General features: G+C 60.9%; 6 protein-coding genes across 6 annotated transcripts; 4 read left to right on the plus strand and 2 right to left on the minus strand.

The window, feature by feature from the left end:
- Positions 1–506: 506 nt before the first annotated feature.
- RHTO_07139 (uncharacterized protein) lies at positions 507–1286 on the minus strand (the record flags this gene model as incomplete). The annotated part of the gene is made up of 5 exons (XM_016420797.1): positions 507–564; positions 627–696; positions 767–830; positions 893–1012; positions 1053–1286. 5 exons carry the CDS (start codon positions 1284–1286, stop codon positions 507–509), a joined length of 546 nt encoding a protein of 181 aa, XP_016274524.1.
- A 108-nt stretch (positions 1287–1394) lies between these two features.
- On the plus strand, positions 1395–2910 carry RHTO_07140 (alpha/beta superfamily hydrolase; the record flags this gene model as incomplete). The annotated part of the gene is made up of 4 exons (XM_016420798.1): positions 1395–1610; positions 1681–1719; positions 1800–2058; positions 2120–2910. The coding sequence occupies 4 exons, from the start codon at positions 1395–1397 to the stop codon at positions 2908–2910; spliced, it is 1305 nt and encodes a 434-aa protein (XP_016274525.1).
- A 789-nt stretch (positions 2911–3699) lies between these two features.
- RHTO_07141 (protein of bacterial rhodopsin family) lies at positions 3700–4915 on the plus strand (the record flags this gene model as incomplete). Its single annotated transcript, XM_016420799.1, has 5 exons — positions 3700–3714; positions 3783–3930; positions 4007–4034; positions 4098–4376; positions 4438–4915. The coding sequence occupies 5 exons, from the start codon at positions 3700–3702 to the stop codon at positions 4913–4915; spliced, it is 948 nt and encodes a 315-aa protein (XP_016274526.1).
- Positions 4916–5139: 224 nt separating this feature from the next.
- Positions 5140–6558, minus strand: RHTO_07142 (methyltransferase; the record flags this gene model as incomplete). The annotated part of the gene is made up of 6 exons (XM_016420800.1): positions 5140–5532; positions 5593–5796; positions 5856–5874; positions 5946–5999; positions 6060–6256; positions 6358–6558. The coding sequence occupies 6 exons, from the start codon at positions 6556–6558 to the stop codon at positions 5140–5142; spliced, it is 1068 nt and encodes a 355-aa protein (XP_016274527.1).
- A 111-nt stretch (positions 6559–6669) lies between these two features.
- On the plus strand, positions 6670–9101 carry RHTO_07143 (zinc finger with UFM1-specific peptidase domain protein; the record flags this gene model as incomplete). Its single annotated transcript, XM_016420801.1, has 9 exons — positions 6670–6739; positions 6820–7470; positions 7533–7668; positions 7725–7867; positions 7973–8078; positions 8142–8208; positions 8264–8532; positions 8607–8895; positions 8976–9101. The coding sequence occupies 9 exons, from the start codon at positions 6670–6672 to the stop codon at positions 9099–9101; spliced, it is 1857 nt and encodes a 618-aa protein (XP_016274528.1).
- Positions 9102–9477: 376 nt separating this feature from the next.
- RHTO_07144 (protein o-mannosyl transferase, glycosyltransferase family 39 protein) lies at positions 9478–13106 on the plus strand (the record flags this gene model as incomplete). Its single annotated transcript, XM_016420802.1, has 14 exons — positions 9478–9948; positions 10057–10182; positions 10238–10291; positions 10348–10582; positions 10682–10790; positions 10941–11006; positions 11087–11180; positions 11291–12059; positions 12140–12457; positions 12538–12600; positions 12661–12677; positions 12735–12761; positions 12819–13025; positions 13086–13106. 14 exons carry the CDS (start codon positions 9478–9480, stop codon positions 13104–13106), a joined length of 2577 nt encoding a protein of 858 aa, XP_016274529.1.
- Between the last annotated feature and the right edge of the window lie 27 nt (positions 13107–13133).

Raw genomic sequence — 13133 nt, forward strand, 5'->3', positions numbered from 1 at the left:
GGGGCGAGGTTCGTTCGGGAGAAGAGGGTGACGTCGCAGAATGGGACAAGCGCTGGCGGGTGAGCTGGTCGCGGCAGAGTGTCTGTCTAGATCTGTGTCAGGCAAACAGCACCGAGCGAGCGAGACGAGGCGAGTCGGGTCAGGTCTTGAGGAAGAGGAGGAGAAGCGACAACGACGACGGGCCAACACACCTTCGTTCTGGCTGGTGGTGCTCTCAGGCGACAGTCTACGACAGCGCAAGACACAGCAGAGCAGTCGCAGGAACCGCTCTCGCTTGTGACTGCGTCTCTCTCTCACGCACGCCCAGCAAGTTGCGAGGTCGTCATTCAGTGCCTTCGGTCTCCGGAACCATCGTCGGGCGGGTTCGCCCCTCCGCATGCTCGGCGGGCGCGGAGCGATCAAGCGAAAGCGTACGTAAGCCCTCGCACGCGAGCGAGGGGCCGCGCGAGAAGGCTTGAAGGGAGGCTGAAGGGTAGTTCCGTTGGCAATCGTCGTTGCGAGGCGGTCTACAAGGGTTTGTTGAACGTAGCGAGCGCTTCTGATCTGCGAAGGGACGAGGCTGGTCTGCGAATGAAAGGAGGCGGGTCAGCGGGAGGTGAGACGAGACTTGAGCGACAAAAACGGACATTGTCGGGCGGGAGGCGCGTACTCTGCCGTCTAGAGCGGCGTTGCCTAGTCCTGATACGCTGATTGAGCCTTCAGAGTGTACAGAGCCGGTGTGAGCGGTGTTTGGCGAGATTGGAGACGGTGAAAGTGGACAACGCACCCAATGGACGTCTATTGACCGCGTCAACGCAGCTCTGGACGGCTCTATCTGCTTGCCCTTGACTCTGCAAGTTAATCACATGTCAGCAACAGACGTAGCGAATTTTCAGCGAGGGAATCGACGCACCTGTTCGTCACCGAGAGCAGAGAGTCCTTCGAGAGCGTCCGTCTTCACTGTTCTTTCCGCTGAAGGAGCCGCTGCGAGCGCTCGTCTCAGGTCAGTGACGCCTCTATGGCACGAACAAGGCTGAAAGAAAGCGAGGGGACGAGAAGAACCACCCGCTCACCTTACTCGCCCTCCTCAAATCCGCCGCCTCAACCCTCTTCTTCTCCTTTCGCCCCTTCTCCTCCTCCACAAGCTCCTTGACCTCCCTCGCAAGCTTCCGCAAGAACGCCAAGTGCGCGACGAAGGCGATTGCGTCCGAGTTGGGTGACAAAGTATGCGCGGACGAGGAGGATGCGTGCGAGCGGAGGATGGTGCGGAGGGTCGAGCGAGGGTATTGGGAGTGTGTGCGGGCCATTCTAGCGGTGCAAAAAGCTGGTCTGAGCTGGTTGTCGCGTGTGTGAGGAGCGAGAGATGAAGTTCGCCAGAGACGCTCGCTGATGAACCCCTCGACAACGCTCAAAGGATGCTTTGCCGGCGTGCAGGGACTGGTAGAGCTGCTGTGAAGCCTGTCCCATTCGCGAGAACTCCGCCAGTGCCGCCGTCGCTCGTCTCGTCCCGACCCTTCTCCTCGACCTCGAGTCGCCGCGCACTCTGGGGATGGCTGCCAGACCCATCGAACGAGCCACTCGCAGGGACGGGCTTAGGCTCAGGGGGACCGCCATGGCTCTTCGTGCTTGAGGTGCGCTGAGTTGACTTTCGCTCCGCCTGGCGAGTTGCGTTGACATCTCCGCTCGCCGCCGTTTGTGCAGGTCTTGATTGGTTTGCCGACTGCGCTGTGGGTGTACAAGGTGCGGACGAGACTGCGGACGCTTCACGAAGCCAAACGGGGTCGCAGGACGCCAGCAGAACCGCTAACTCGCTCGCGCAGTGCATCATGCTCGTCCTCTTCCAGCGCAAAGTCATCTACATGCCCTGGCTCCCACCAGGCTCGCGGGACGAGCCTCTCTCGGCAGTTACGGCGACGGGAGAGATGGGCGACATGCGCGTCAAGGAGGTTAGGATTGTGAGTGCGGAACCGACGAAGTGGTTGCGCCAGAAGGTTGAGGTGCGGGCCATTGAGGTTGGATGGAAGGAAGACGACGAGGTGGCGGCGAAGAGACCGCACGTCGTGATTCTGTACATGCAAGGCGCGTCCGGGTCGCCAATTCTCCAAGCTGAAGTCCTGACGCCCTTCTCCCAACGTCGCAGGAAACGCCGGCACACCCTTGAATCGCCTTCCCCTCTTCCGCACCCTGCTTCACCCTCCCCGCACTTCCTCGTACTCCTCCAGCCCTCGAACCCTCCGCCTCTTCCCCCGACTCACCCTCCTCGCACCCGCGCCTCGCTCCTACTGGCTCTCGACTCGCGCAACACCTACCGAGCGTGGCATACTCGCAGACTACCGCGCCTCACTTGCCTACTTTCACGCAACTCACGGTCCCGACGCTCGCTACGTCCTGTATGGCCACTCACTCGGCGGCGCAGCAGCCGTTGGCCTCCTCAAGCAACTCCAGCAAGGTCCCTTCGCCTGTCACTCTCATTCAGACGACAGCGCGACGCCGACGAGCGAACCCCGAATATCCGGCCTCATCCTCGAGAACCCGCTCCCCTCGATCCCGTTCATGGTCCGCGCGCTCTATCCGCAGAAGTGGCTGCCGTACCATTGGCTTGGACCGCTCGCCTTCGACCGGTGGGACGCGCTGGGCGACTTGGAGCGGCTAAAGGAGTCGAGCGGAGAGATGAGGAGCTTATGGATTCGAAGCGGAAAGGACGAGGTGATTCCGCTGGGTACGGAAGAGGGCGTTAAGTCAGGCGAACTAGCAGGAAAGGACGGTGTGAGGCGGATGTTCGAAGCGTGGGTCAAGTCGACGGAGCGAGACGGCGGCGAGGCAAGGAGCGAGTGGGTCGACGTTCCAGGCGCGCTCCACGACCTTGCGTACAACGAGCGCAGATGGAGGCAGGAGCTTCGGGCGTTTCTCGACGACGTCGGGCGGACTTGAGCGTCCTATACTTGTCTCCAGCAGCGAGGTTGCGCAGCATCCGACCGAGGCCGCGGCGGAAGCCCTGCATTCGCGAGAGCTTGATGCAGTCCTGCAGACGTCTGGCGGACGAGAGGTATAGAGCGGGAGGCAGGGCAGCGGTCGACGAGGTGAATCCTAAGTCCCTCCCGCCTCCCGCCGTTCTCTCGAGATTGTCAATCACTTTATCGCTCCGGTCTCGATGCTAAGCCGTGCCGTGTCGATCCTGCGACACTCATTGGCGCCGCCATCTCCCGCCGAACTTTGGGACCGACCCTCGCTTGTGACGTTGACCTTCCCAGAATTCTCGAGATCGCGAAAGTCAGATCCGCTTCGACACTTCGCTCGCTATGACTTACGCATCGCAGGGCTCATTTTTAGGATGTCCGGCCCCCTGCAATGGCCGAAGATGGACGCCTGGCGCACCGAGGACGTAGAGATGACGCCTCGAGACGAACCTCTCCCCTCGCCCATCTCTTCCGCGCTCTCTCTCTCCTGCCCCTCACTGCTACAGCTCGCATACTCGCAAACGTCGCTACGGACGCTCCCGTCAATCGCCGTGCCGACACAGCAACTTTGCACCGCGTCCTCAACCTTGGTCCTACGTCCATCTCCCCTCCCTCCTTCTGTCGTCATGGATGCCGCTATCGAGCTCGCCAAGCGCAACAACGTCTTCGCATTGAACCCAGTGCGGCTCATTGTCCGCGCCGACGCAGAACACCACACTGACTGTCATTCATCCCGTCCTCATGCCCATCTTCGTTCGCGACCATGCCTTTCTATATCGTACATGCGCCGACTACCAACCGCCGATCTCGTCGCTCCTCAATGCCTTATATTCGAGGCCCGAGCAGAAAAATGCCGACATCGACATCACTACCCATGGCAGCGACTGGCTCTGGGCCGTCTTTTCTGTCATGCTCCTCAGCGCCATCGGCATACTCGTCTGGGGCCACGTTGCCAGGCCGCTGGGCGAGCGAGCTTTCCACGAGCTCGCCGCAGGTGCGCCCGACGAGACCATATGTACCTACGCGAATACTTCCTGACCCGTCTGTTCTTCCCCTCCGCCTTCTCGCAGCCCTCTGCTTCACCGCCTCGATCGCCTAGTAAGTCTTACGAATTCCACCCCAGCTCGTTTAATTCTCGAGCTGACGCTCCGCTCTTTCCAGCTTTGCGATGGCCTCCGACCTTGGAGACGTCCCTATCGTCGTTGAATTCATCCGTGGTGGTTCACTCGGCCAGAACTGGGTACAGGTTGGCGTCGAGAACCCTACGCGCGCGATCTGGTACGCCCGTTACATCGACTGGACGATCACGACCCCGATGCTCCTCCTCGAACTCTTGCTCTGCACGGGTCTACCCCTCTCCCAGGTCTTCTCCGTCATCTTTGCCGACCTCCTCATGATTGAGACGGGTCTCATCGGCGCCCTCGTTGCCTCCCGCTACAAGTGCGTGCATTCATCCTGTCGGGATTGCTGCAACGGCTCACGTCCAGTCCTCCGCGCACAGGTGGGGATTTTACGCATTCGGCTGCGCGGCCCAGCTTTACATTTGGTGGATGCTCCTCGTCCCCGGTCGTCGCTCGGCGCAGCACATCGGATCCGACTTTGCCAAGAGTTACACCATGTCGAACATCTTCCTCACCACCGTCTGGCTCGTCTACCCCGTGATCTGGGGTGTCGCCGACGGGGGCAACGTAATTACCCCGGACTCCGAAATGATCGCGTACGGCGTCCTCGACCTCCTCGCCAAGCCCGTCTTCTCCGTCATCCACCTTATGTCCCTCTCGAAGCTCGACTATGCTCGCCTCGGCATGTCTTCCGGCAAGGTCTCCGACGGTGCCCACCAGACCCTCCTCAACGAGAAGATGGGCCCGAACTCGGTTGGAGCGACGCCCCGTCCGTCGACCACCGTCGGTTCGCCTACCGCGACTACGCACGGCGACGGTGCCGGCTTCCACCAGCACGGGGCTGCTGCCGCCGTCTAAGTACACAACAATACCTATCTAGACATCTCCCCTCCGTCCTGTACATACCTCCTTCACTCCCTTAGCACCCTCACCCTAATGCGCCTTCGCAACTCCCCTCTTTCACCGTTCTTTGCGCTGTATATAGTGCTTTTTCGTGACCGCAACTCGTTATTTCATCAGCCTTCTCGTCCGGGTTTGAAGGAGAGTCCTGCAACGGGCGATCTGCGTTGGCAGCGACAGGGCTACCTCACTCTCCGCCAGCTCGCATGCACGAACCGCCTCGTACACCCCCACTGCTCCTTCCTATTCTCCATCTCGCGCTCAACCACCTCGCACGTACCCTCAATCTCGATGTCCAGCACGCGAGCCGCCTCGTCAACGTAGGACTGGATCTCCGCCGCCGTGAAGAAGTAGGTGAGGGTGTTGTCGCCACGTCGGTAGAAGGGTCGGTTGGAGTCGTCGAACGTGGGATCGGGAGGTGCGGACTGGTCGGGTGAAGCGGAGGGTTCGGTTTGTCGTGAGAGAAGGGACGGGTTTGACGCATATGAAGCGGAAGGGAGGGAGTGGAAGCGGAGTTGTGCGGCATCGTGGAGGGCGTAGTCTCGGAAGAGGAGCGAGCCGCCAGGGGCGACGAGCTATGGAGAAGAGACCTGAGCGACAGTCGCAGCGAAGACGAGGGGCAGGCCACGACTCACTGCGAGTAGGGTCTCCATCGCCTTCGCTTGACACCGCGGCGCCAACGCCGACAGCACGAACACACAGCTGACGATGTCGAATTGTCGTACTGCTGGGCCGAATTCTGGCGGTACATCGTCGAGCTTTGTGTACAGGTCGTCGAGCGGTTTCGTCAAGTCGTGCTGGAAGATATGGGTATGTGCAGGATCGTAGCTCGCATGGCTCTGTGTAGAAATCGTGGCGAGTCAAGAAACGCGACGGGAGATTCTAGAGAACTACGCACCTTGGTGAGTTCGACTGCCCTGCTCGAAAAATCGCCGGAGAGAAGGTCAGTAGGCGAGACTTCTAAGAAGAGGGCCAGTGAGCCACGCACTTCTTCGCAAAGTCGAACGCTACGAATCTCGCGCGAGGATATCGCTCGAGGAGACTGAGCGGGAAAGCGAGGTCAGCGAAAGTCGTCAAGTCTGGCGCTGAGAACGCAACGTACGGGTAGATCGTCGCGCCTGTCCCGCAGCCGACTTCGAGCATCGTCTTTTTCGTCCCGCTTGGTCGCTCATAAGCGTCTATAGCGCCATCCGCTGGTCCACCCAATTCCTTTAGCTCTTCCCACTCCCTGTCAAGCCAATGCCGATCCTTGAAGAACGGTCCCGCTGCGGCATGGTTCGTGTAAAAGCGGTTCCAGTTCTATCGAGCGATAGAAAGAGCGTCAGCTGCCTAAGCGACGAAGTTGGAGGGGGTGAACGAGCAGAACGTCCCGTTCCGGCTCGCTGGATCAGCCCCTCAACGAAAGTCCGGCTCGCCGCCGTGTTGTTCCGCTTCAAAATCTCCTGAGCTGTCCCCTCCAGCACTATCCGGGGTTTCCTCGCCTTCTTCGTGGTGCTGGAGGATTCGACTGATGAAGTCGAAGGAGACGAGAAGGGGACGCTGGGCGAGGCTGACGCCCGTTCAGGAAATCCTTGAGCAGTCTCCGTAGCACCTTCAGCCATACTACAAGCCAGCCTGAGCGGTGAGAGGGTGACGGTCCCTCCTGACCCTCGATTCGCCTCTTCGCCGTCGACCAAACCGCCTCATCCCCTCGTTCTGGCTGGTTCTGCGCCATGCAGTGCTTTGTGTGCTCTGAGGAGCTCGTGGGCGACTCGCAGTACATCGAGCACCACATCAACAGCTGTGAGTGCTCCGCTTCCTCGCAGCAGCCTCTCACGGGCGACTCGCTCATCTCACACCGCTTCTTGCGCCGTACGAAAAAGGCTTGGACCGACAAGGCTCGTCTTCGCAACTTCTTACCGCCCCGCTCGTCACCCCAGCTTCTCTCGACGCGTCCCACCGCGACACCTTCACCGCCTCATCTCGCATACAACCCAGTGCCTCGCCCCGTTCTGCGTACGTCGATGCAGATCACGCGCTTGCACTCGCCCTTGCACAAGCGGAGGAAGGCGTAGTCGGAGCGGAAGCGCAGACGAATGGGCTGGACGGTGGCTCCTTCTCCAGGCGACGGGAGCGGATGCGTAACGACGACGCCTTCGAGCAGGACAGGCTGCTGGCGCTCGCACTCTCACGGGAAGAAGAGGGACGGTCTGCGGCGGAAGGAAACACCTCGGACGTTTGCCCTTCTTGCGGCTCGTCCTGGGCGACCTTCGACCTCTCCTTCCCGCCCGCCGCCTCCTTCGCCCAGCGCTCCGTACTCATCGCGCGAAGGCGGAACCACTTGGCGAAGTGCGAGGGGATGGATCGGCGGGCTATGTCGTGGAGTCCGCCAGTAGGTGAGAATCATGGTGAGGCGGACTTGGATGATGAATTGGCGGAGGAGAAAGGCCGTTCGTCGCTCGCTGGGAAGGGCAAGAGGCCGAGGTCCGGACCACTCGGAGGAGGTGCGAAGGAAACGGTGGTCGGTACAGCAGGTTCGTCCGCGTGCAATGCGCCTCTCGAAACGAGACTTCTGCTGACGCTGCCCTACCTGCAGGCATGATTGGCCTCCTTCACCACGCGCTCTCCGCATCGCACGCATCGCCACATGGCCGGACGCGAGAAGCGTACCTCGCGAACGAATGGACGGAGCACATCGCAACTCGGCTGGGCGACTACGGCTGGGGCTGCGGGTGCGTTCCCTCGCCTTCTTCGCGCTAGTCAACGATACTGACGGCTCCCACTGCAGCTACAAGAACGCCCAGATGGTCTTCTCCGCCGTCCGCCACCTCCCGCAATACTCGACGGACTCGAATTCGCCAGGTCAAGCTGCGGCGCCCGTCCCGCCCATCCGGGCGTGGCAAGAGACGGTTGAGGAAGCTTGGAGACAAGGTGAGCTGTCCTCGCCAATTTTTCGCTCTCCCTTCCGTGCTGTCGGCAGACCGGATCAGAAGCTCACGTCCCCTTGACGATTGCTGACTCTGAGTCGCTGTGCAGGCTACGACCCAGCCGGTGCAGAGCACTTCCGCGGCAAGCTGATCGGCTCGCGCAGGTGGATCGGCACGACAGAGGTCTACACCGCTCTGACCTACATGGGCGTCAAGTGCGTTCCATCTCGCTCGCTTCCGCTAAACATCTCACCAGCTTATGCCAATCCACTTTTCAGCGCCTTTATCGTCGACTTTCCGAAACAGGATCCGGACTCAGGCGTCGTAACGAACAAGGCGCTCGTCGTATGTCTTCCCTTTCAATCCTTCTCTTCCTGTTACTCACGTCCTCGCCTCGCAGGAATGGATACTCGACTACTTTCGCTCGTCCTCCACCTCCGCCCAGCCCGCAGCGACCAACGCCTTCGCCCTCCTCTCCGCCTCGCAAGGCACCTCAATCCACCTAACCGGCAACCAGCCGCTGTACCTGCAACACAAGGGCCACAGTCGGACAATCGTTGGGGTTGAGGTTAGGAAGAGTGCGAGTGTGGGTGGGGGAGGGGGTGGCAGGGGAAGGGCCGGGAGCGAGGGCGAGGAGGAGGTTTGGTTGTTGGTGTTCGATCCGGGCAGGTGCGTACGACCATGGACTGTCTGCATTGACGCGACGAGCAGATGCTGACTTTGTAGACCGGTTGAACGAGCAGGCCCATCCCGAACGACATCAAAGCCGCCGCCGCTTCTTTCAAGCCCGCTTCTTCGACCGACTCCACCAACCCCGCGATCGCGAACGATACCACATCCGTCTCCTCCAGCTCCTCCACCTTCCCGCCACTCAAGAAGTTCAAGCCTTCGCGGGGCGGATTCGGCCTCTCCTCGAGCCCGAAGAAGCAGAATGCCGGCGCAAGCTCGGGCGCGTCGGTGCCCAAGTTCAGCGACGTGCTCAAGTGTGTGAGGGTCAACATGCATGACTTGAAGAAGAAGGACGAGTACCAGGTGCGCCCTCGTCCCTGCGACAGCGAGCCTATTCGCCTCGCTGCTGACTGGTTGCTCCTTCGTCCCGGACTGAATCACAGATTCTCTACGTCTCCGCCACCGAACCGCCTCTCACCGAGCTCCAGAAGCTCTCGCGCAAGCTGGTCACCGCGACGCTGGGCGTGCCGAAGGCGCCTGCGAAGAACGGAGGAGGAGGACCCGCTTGAAACGACTATACCCCGCTTCCGCTTCGATACCCTATTCCTTGCACAGCATTGCAGCGTTGTTCTTAACTGGTTCGTACCCGTTTCACGCGATATGAGCGGTTTGACGCTGGCGGTGTCCTTGGAGGAGAGAAACTCGCCGCCGCGGTCGCTTGAGCTCTTCCTTTCGCTCGCTCGGCCCAGTGCTGCCATCGTGAGGCCTAAAAGACGAGATCCAGCCAGCCAGACAGTCCCAGGACGACAGTTTTGACTTCATCATCTCGACGTGGAGCGGCTGCGGTTCTTCGACTTTACCAACTCGCTGTCTCCGCTCGCTGGTGTCGTTGTGCAGCTCTAGCACGCCTGACTGCGACTGTGGATCTCCCCTGGCTGGCCACGGATGTCCTTCCGCCGCCCGCGCTCGCCCTCTCGCCCGCTCCTCTCGACCCGCTCGCAGTCGCCGTCTCCGCCTCCCACACCCGACGCAGAGGACCCGTACGCGCCGAGACAGCCGGGACTGCCGCTCTACACGGCCAGGAAGAACTCACACACGAAGGACAGGCAGGACATGGTCGAGGTGGTCGACAGCTCGACGGCGAGGAGACGCGTGCCCGGACAGTCGCCTGCCGTCTTGTTTGATGCATCGGGAGCGGCGGGAGGAGACGCGCAGGACACGGTGGACGAGTACGATGCGGATGTCGAGGGAGCTCAGGGGTTTGCGCGCGCACGGAGAGACAGCAAGAGTGACAAGGGCGAGAAGGACGTCTGGCCCGTCAGCGGGATAGGGATGGAGGGCAGGATTCCCGAGACGAGGCAGGAGTTCTTGCAGAAGGGCGGAAAGGCTAGGGCGAGGCGGGAACCGGTCAGTTGGGTCAGTCCGCTTCCTTTGCTTCTGCGAGAAGGCGATCTCGTCCGGTCGCGAACCGCTGCAAGGCCCGGAACCCTCGATCGACTGACTCTCGGAATTCGTGCAACACAGCGCGCCATCGGTCGGGAAGTCGTCAGCGACTTGCGCGCCCAAATACCCCTCATCATCTACACCATCCTCTCCCTCTTCACTCGCCTCTACCGCATCGGCGCCAACAACACGGTCGTCTGGGACGAGGTGCGCTCTAGCAGCCTTGCGAGAGTGCGAAGTACTGACCAACTTGCGTACACAGGCCCACTTCGGCAAGTTCGGCGCATACTACCTCAACCGGACGTTCTACTTCGATGTGCGTCCGCTTCTTCTCCAACTCTCGAACCACCCGCTCACTCGCACGTCTCGCAGGTTCACCCCCCTCTCGGCAAGATGCTTGTCGGCCTCGCCGGCGCCCTCTCCGGCTTCAACGGCTCATTTGACTACCCCTCCGGTGCCGTCTACCCCGACCACGTTCCCTTCCACGCCATGCGTATCATGCTCGCGCTTCCTGGTGTCGCGATGGTTCCGCTTGCTTGGGGAACGGCGGTCGAATTGAGGATGACCAAGTGGGGCAGGCATATCGTCACGCTCATGGTCCTGACAGGTGCGTCGTGGCTTCCTCCTCGGCGTGCGGTGCTTCTCTGCGATCGAAGCCGAATCTCGCCTCTCCCGTGCGGCAAACGTTGACGCTCTACCTCCGCAGATCTCGCGTGGCTCGCCATTTCGCGCTTCGTCCTCCTTGACTCGCTCCTCCTCTTCTTCACCTTCACGACCGTCTACTGCCTCGCGTGCTTCAATAACCAACAAAGACGGTGAGTCACAGCTTCCAACTTCCACGAACCCCTGAGCATGAGGCAAGGAAGGCGCGAACGTGCGACGCTTCCTGAGCCGGGAGACTTGGGTCGCAAGCGCCTCCGAAGTCCCGCCACGTTGCTGTGCTGACGCTCCTCGTCTCCCCCCAGGCCATTTGAAGAGGACTGGTGGATCTGGCTGACCCTGACCGGCATTTCGATCGGTTGCGTCTGCTCGTACGTCCAACCGCTCGTCTGCGGAAGCTCCAACGCTTCAGCGCGCTCGCTGACCGCTTCTGAATGCGTTGGGCGATCAGCGTCAAGTGGGTCGGGATGTTCGTGACCGCCCTCGTCGGCCTCTATACGGTCGAAGACTTGTGGAACAAGCTCGGCGACCTGCGCATGTCCTTTGTGAGTCAGCCCAACCGCTCGTATAAGCTGGCGGGCTCAGCCTCCGCGTTAATTCGCGAGCTGTCCCCGGGCGAACTGAAACTGACTCTGCTTCTCACCTTATTTCCCAGCGCACCTACGCCCGTCACTGGGTTGCCCGTATCCTCTGCCTCATCGTCATTCCCTTCTTCGTTTACGCCCTCACCTTCAAAATCCACTTCCTCATCCTCAACCACTCCGGCCCGGGCGACTCGCAGATGTCGTCGCTCTTCCAGGCGCACCTCCACGGCAACGATTTTGCTCAGAATCCGCTCGAGCCCGCATTCGGCTCGCGCATTACGCTGAAGAACATGGGCTACGGCGGCGGTCTCCTCCACTCGCACGTCCAGACCTATCCGGTCGGCTCGCAGCAGCAGCAAGTGACGTGCTATCACTACAAGGACGAGAACAACGATTGGGTCCTTACGCCGACGTGGGAGGCCGACCAGATCGACCTTGAGAACGGCGAGATCGTCTTCCTCCGCCATGGCGACCAACTCCGCCTCGTACACGCCTCGACCGGCCGCAACCTCCATTCGCACGCGATCGCTGCGCCCGTGACGAAGCTAGCGAACGAAGTCTCGTGCTACGGTAACGCGACAGTCGGCGACTCGAACGATTACTGGGTCGTCGAGGTCGTCGATGACTTCCTCCGCGGCGCGCGGCACAAGTTCGACCGCATCCACTCGCTCTCGACTCGCCTGCGCTTCAAGCACCTCAACTCGGGATGCTACCTCCGCGCTGCGAACGCCGTCTTGCCGCAGTGGGGATTCAAGCAAGTCGAGGTCAGCTGCGAGAAGGAGAACAACCCGAAGGACGAGCACACCTATTGGAACATCGAGTCGCACTGGAACGAGCGCCGTGAGTCCGGCAACAGCCGTGCCGAATTAGGACTGAACGCGCATCGCTGACTTCTGCTTCCCATGCGCCCGCGTCTGCAGTCCCGACCGGCAACCAGAAGCTGTACCGCTCGCCCTTCTTCCGCGACTTCTGGCACCTCAACGTCGCCATGATGACGTCGAACAATGCGCTCGTCCCTGACGCCGACAAGGAGGACACGATCGCGTCCAAGCCGTTCGAGTGGCCGTTCCTCTGGAATGGCATGCGCATGAACGGCTGGCAAGACTTTGGCATCAAATATTACTTGATCGGCAACCCCGTCACGTGGTGGCTCAGTTCGGCGAGCTTGATCGTCTGGGCGTTCACCCTGCTCTGGCACCTCATGCGCTTCCAGCGCAAGATCAACGACTTCGCTCCTGGTGCGTGGAACACTTGCGCTTGTCTAAAGTCTCCTCAACCCACGATGGACGCTGACTCGACGTCATGGATCACCATGCAGGCGAGTGGAACCACTTCCTGTACCTCTCGAAAATCGCGTTTGGAGGCTGGTTCTTCCACTACTGTGCGTCGTGCTCTCTTTTTCTCGTCCGGTGGCTCAAGCTGACACTTCGCTCGCATGCAGTCCCCTTCCTCATCATGGTACGCTGGACCTCGACATGCGCTTCCTTCGAGTGCTCACCGCTTTTCTTATCGCAGGGTCGCGTCACCTACCTCCACCACTACGTGCGTTACCTTTGCAGCTCGCGAGAAGATCAGCCAGTTGACTCGAGTCGCTTGCAGCTCCCGACCCTCTGGTTCTCCGTCCTCATGGCCGGCGTCCTCCTCGACCACTTCTTCTTCCGTTCGCGCCGCCTTACGGGCCGAACCAAGACACTCGTCTTCGCCATCGTCGCAGGCGCCGTTGTCGGGACGTGGTGGTGGTTCCGAGCGTGTGCGTGGGGAATACACGGACCCGCAAGCAACCTCTGGGGACGGAAGTGGCGAAAGGTGCGTTCGCCGACTCGTTGACGCCTTGCGCTGTTCGTGCTGACCAATGCATCGCCGCAGACCTGGAACATTTACGACTAGACGCTTTGTCGGATCCCTCGCATCGTC

This window comes from Rhodotorula toruloides (assembly GCF_000320785.1).
Source record: "Rhodotorula toruloides NP11 unplaced genomic scaffold Scaffold6, whole genome shotgun sequence".
NCBI lineage: Eukaryota > Fungi > Basidiomycota > Microbotryomycetes > Sporidiobolales > Sporidiobolaceae > Rhodotorula > Rhodotorula toruloides.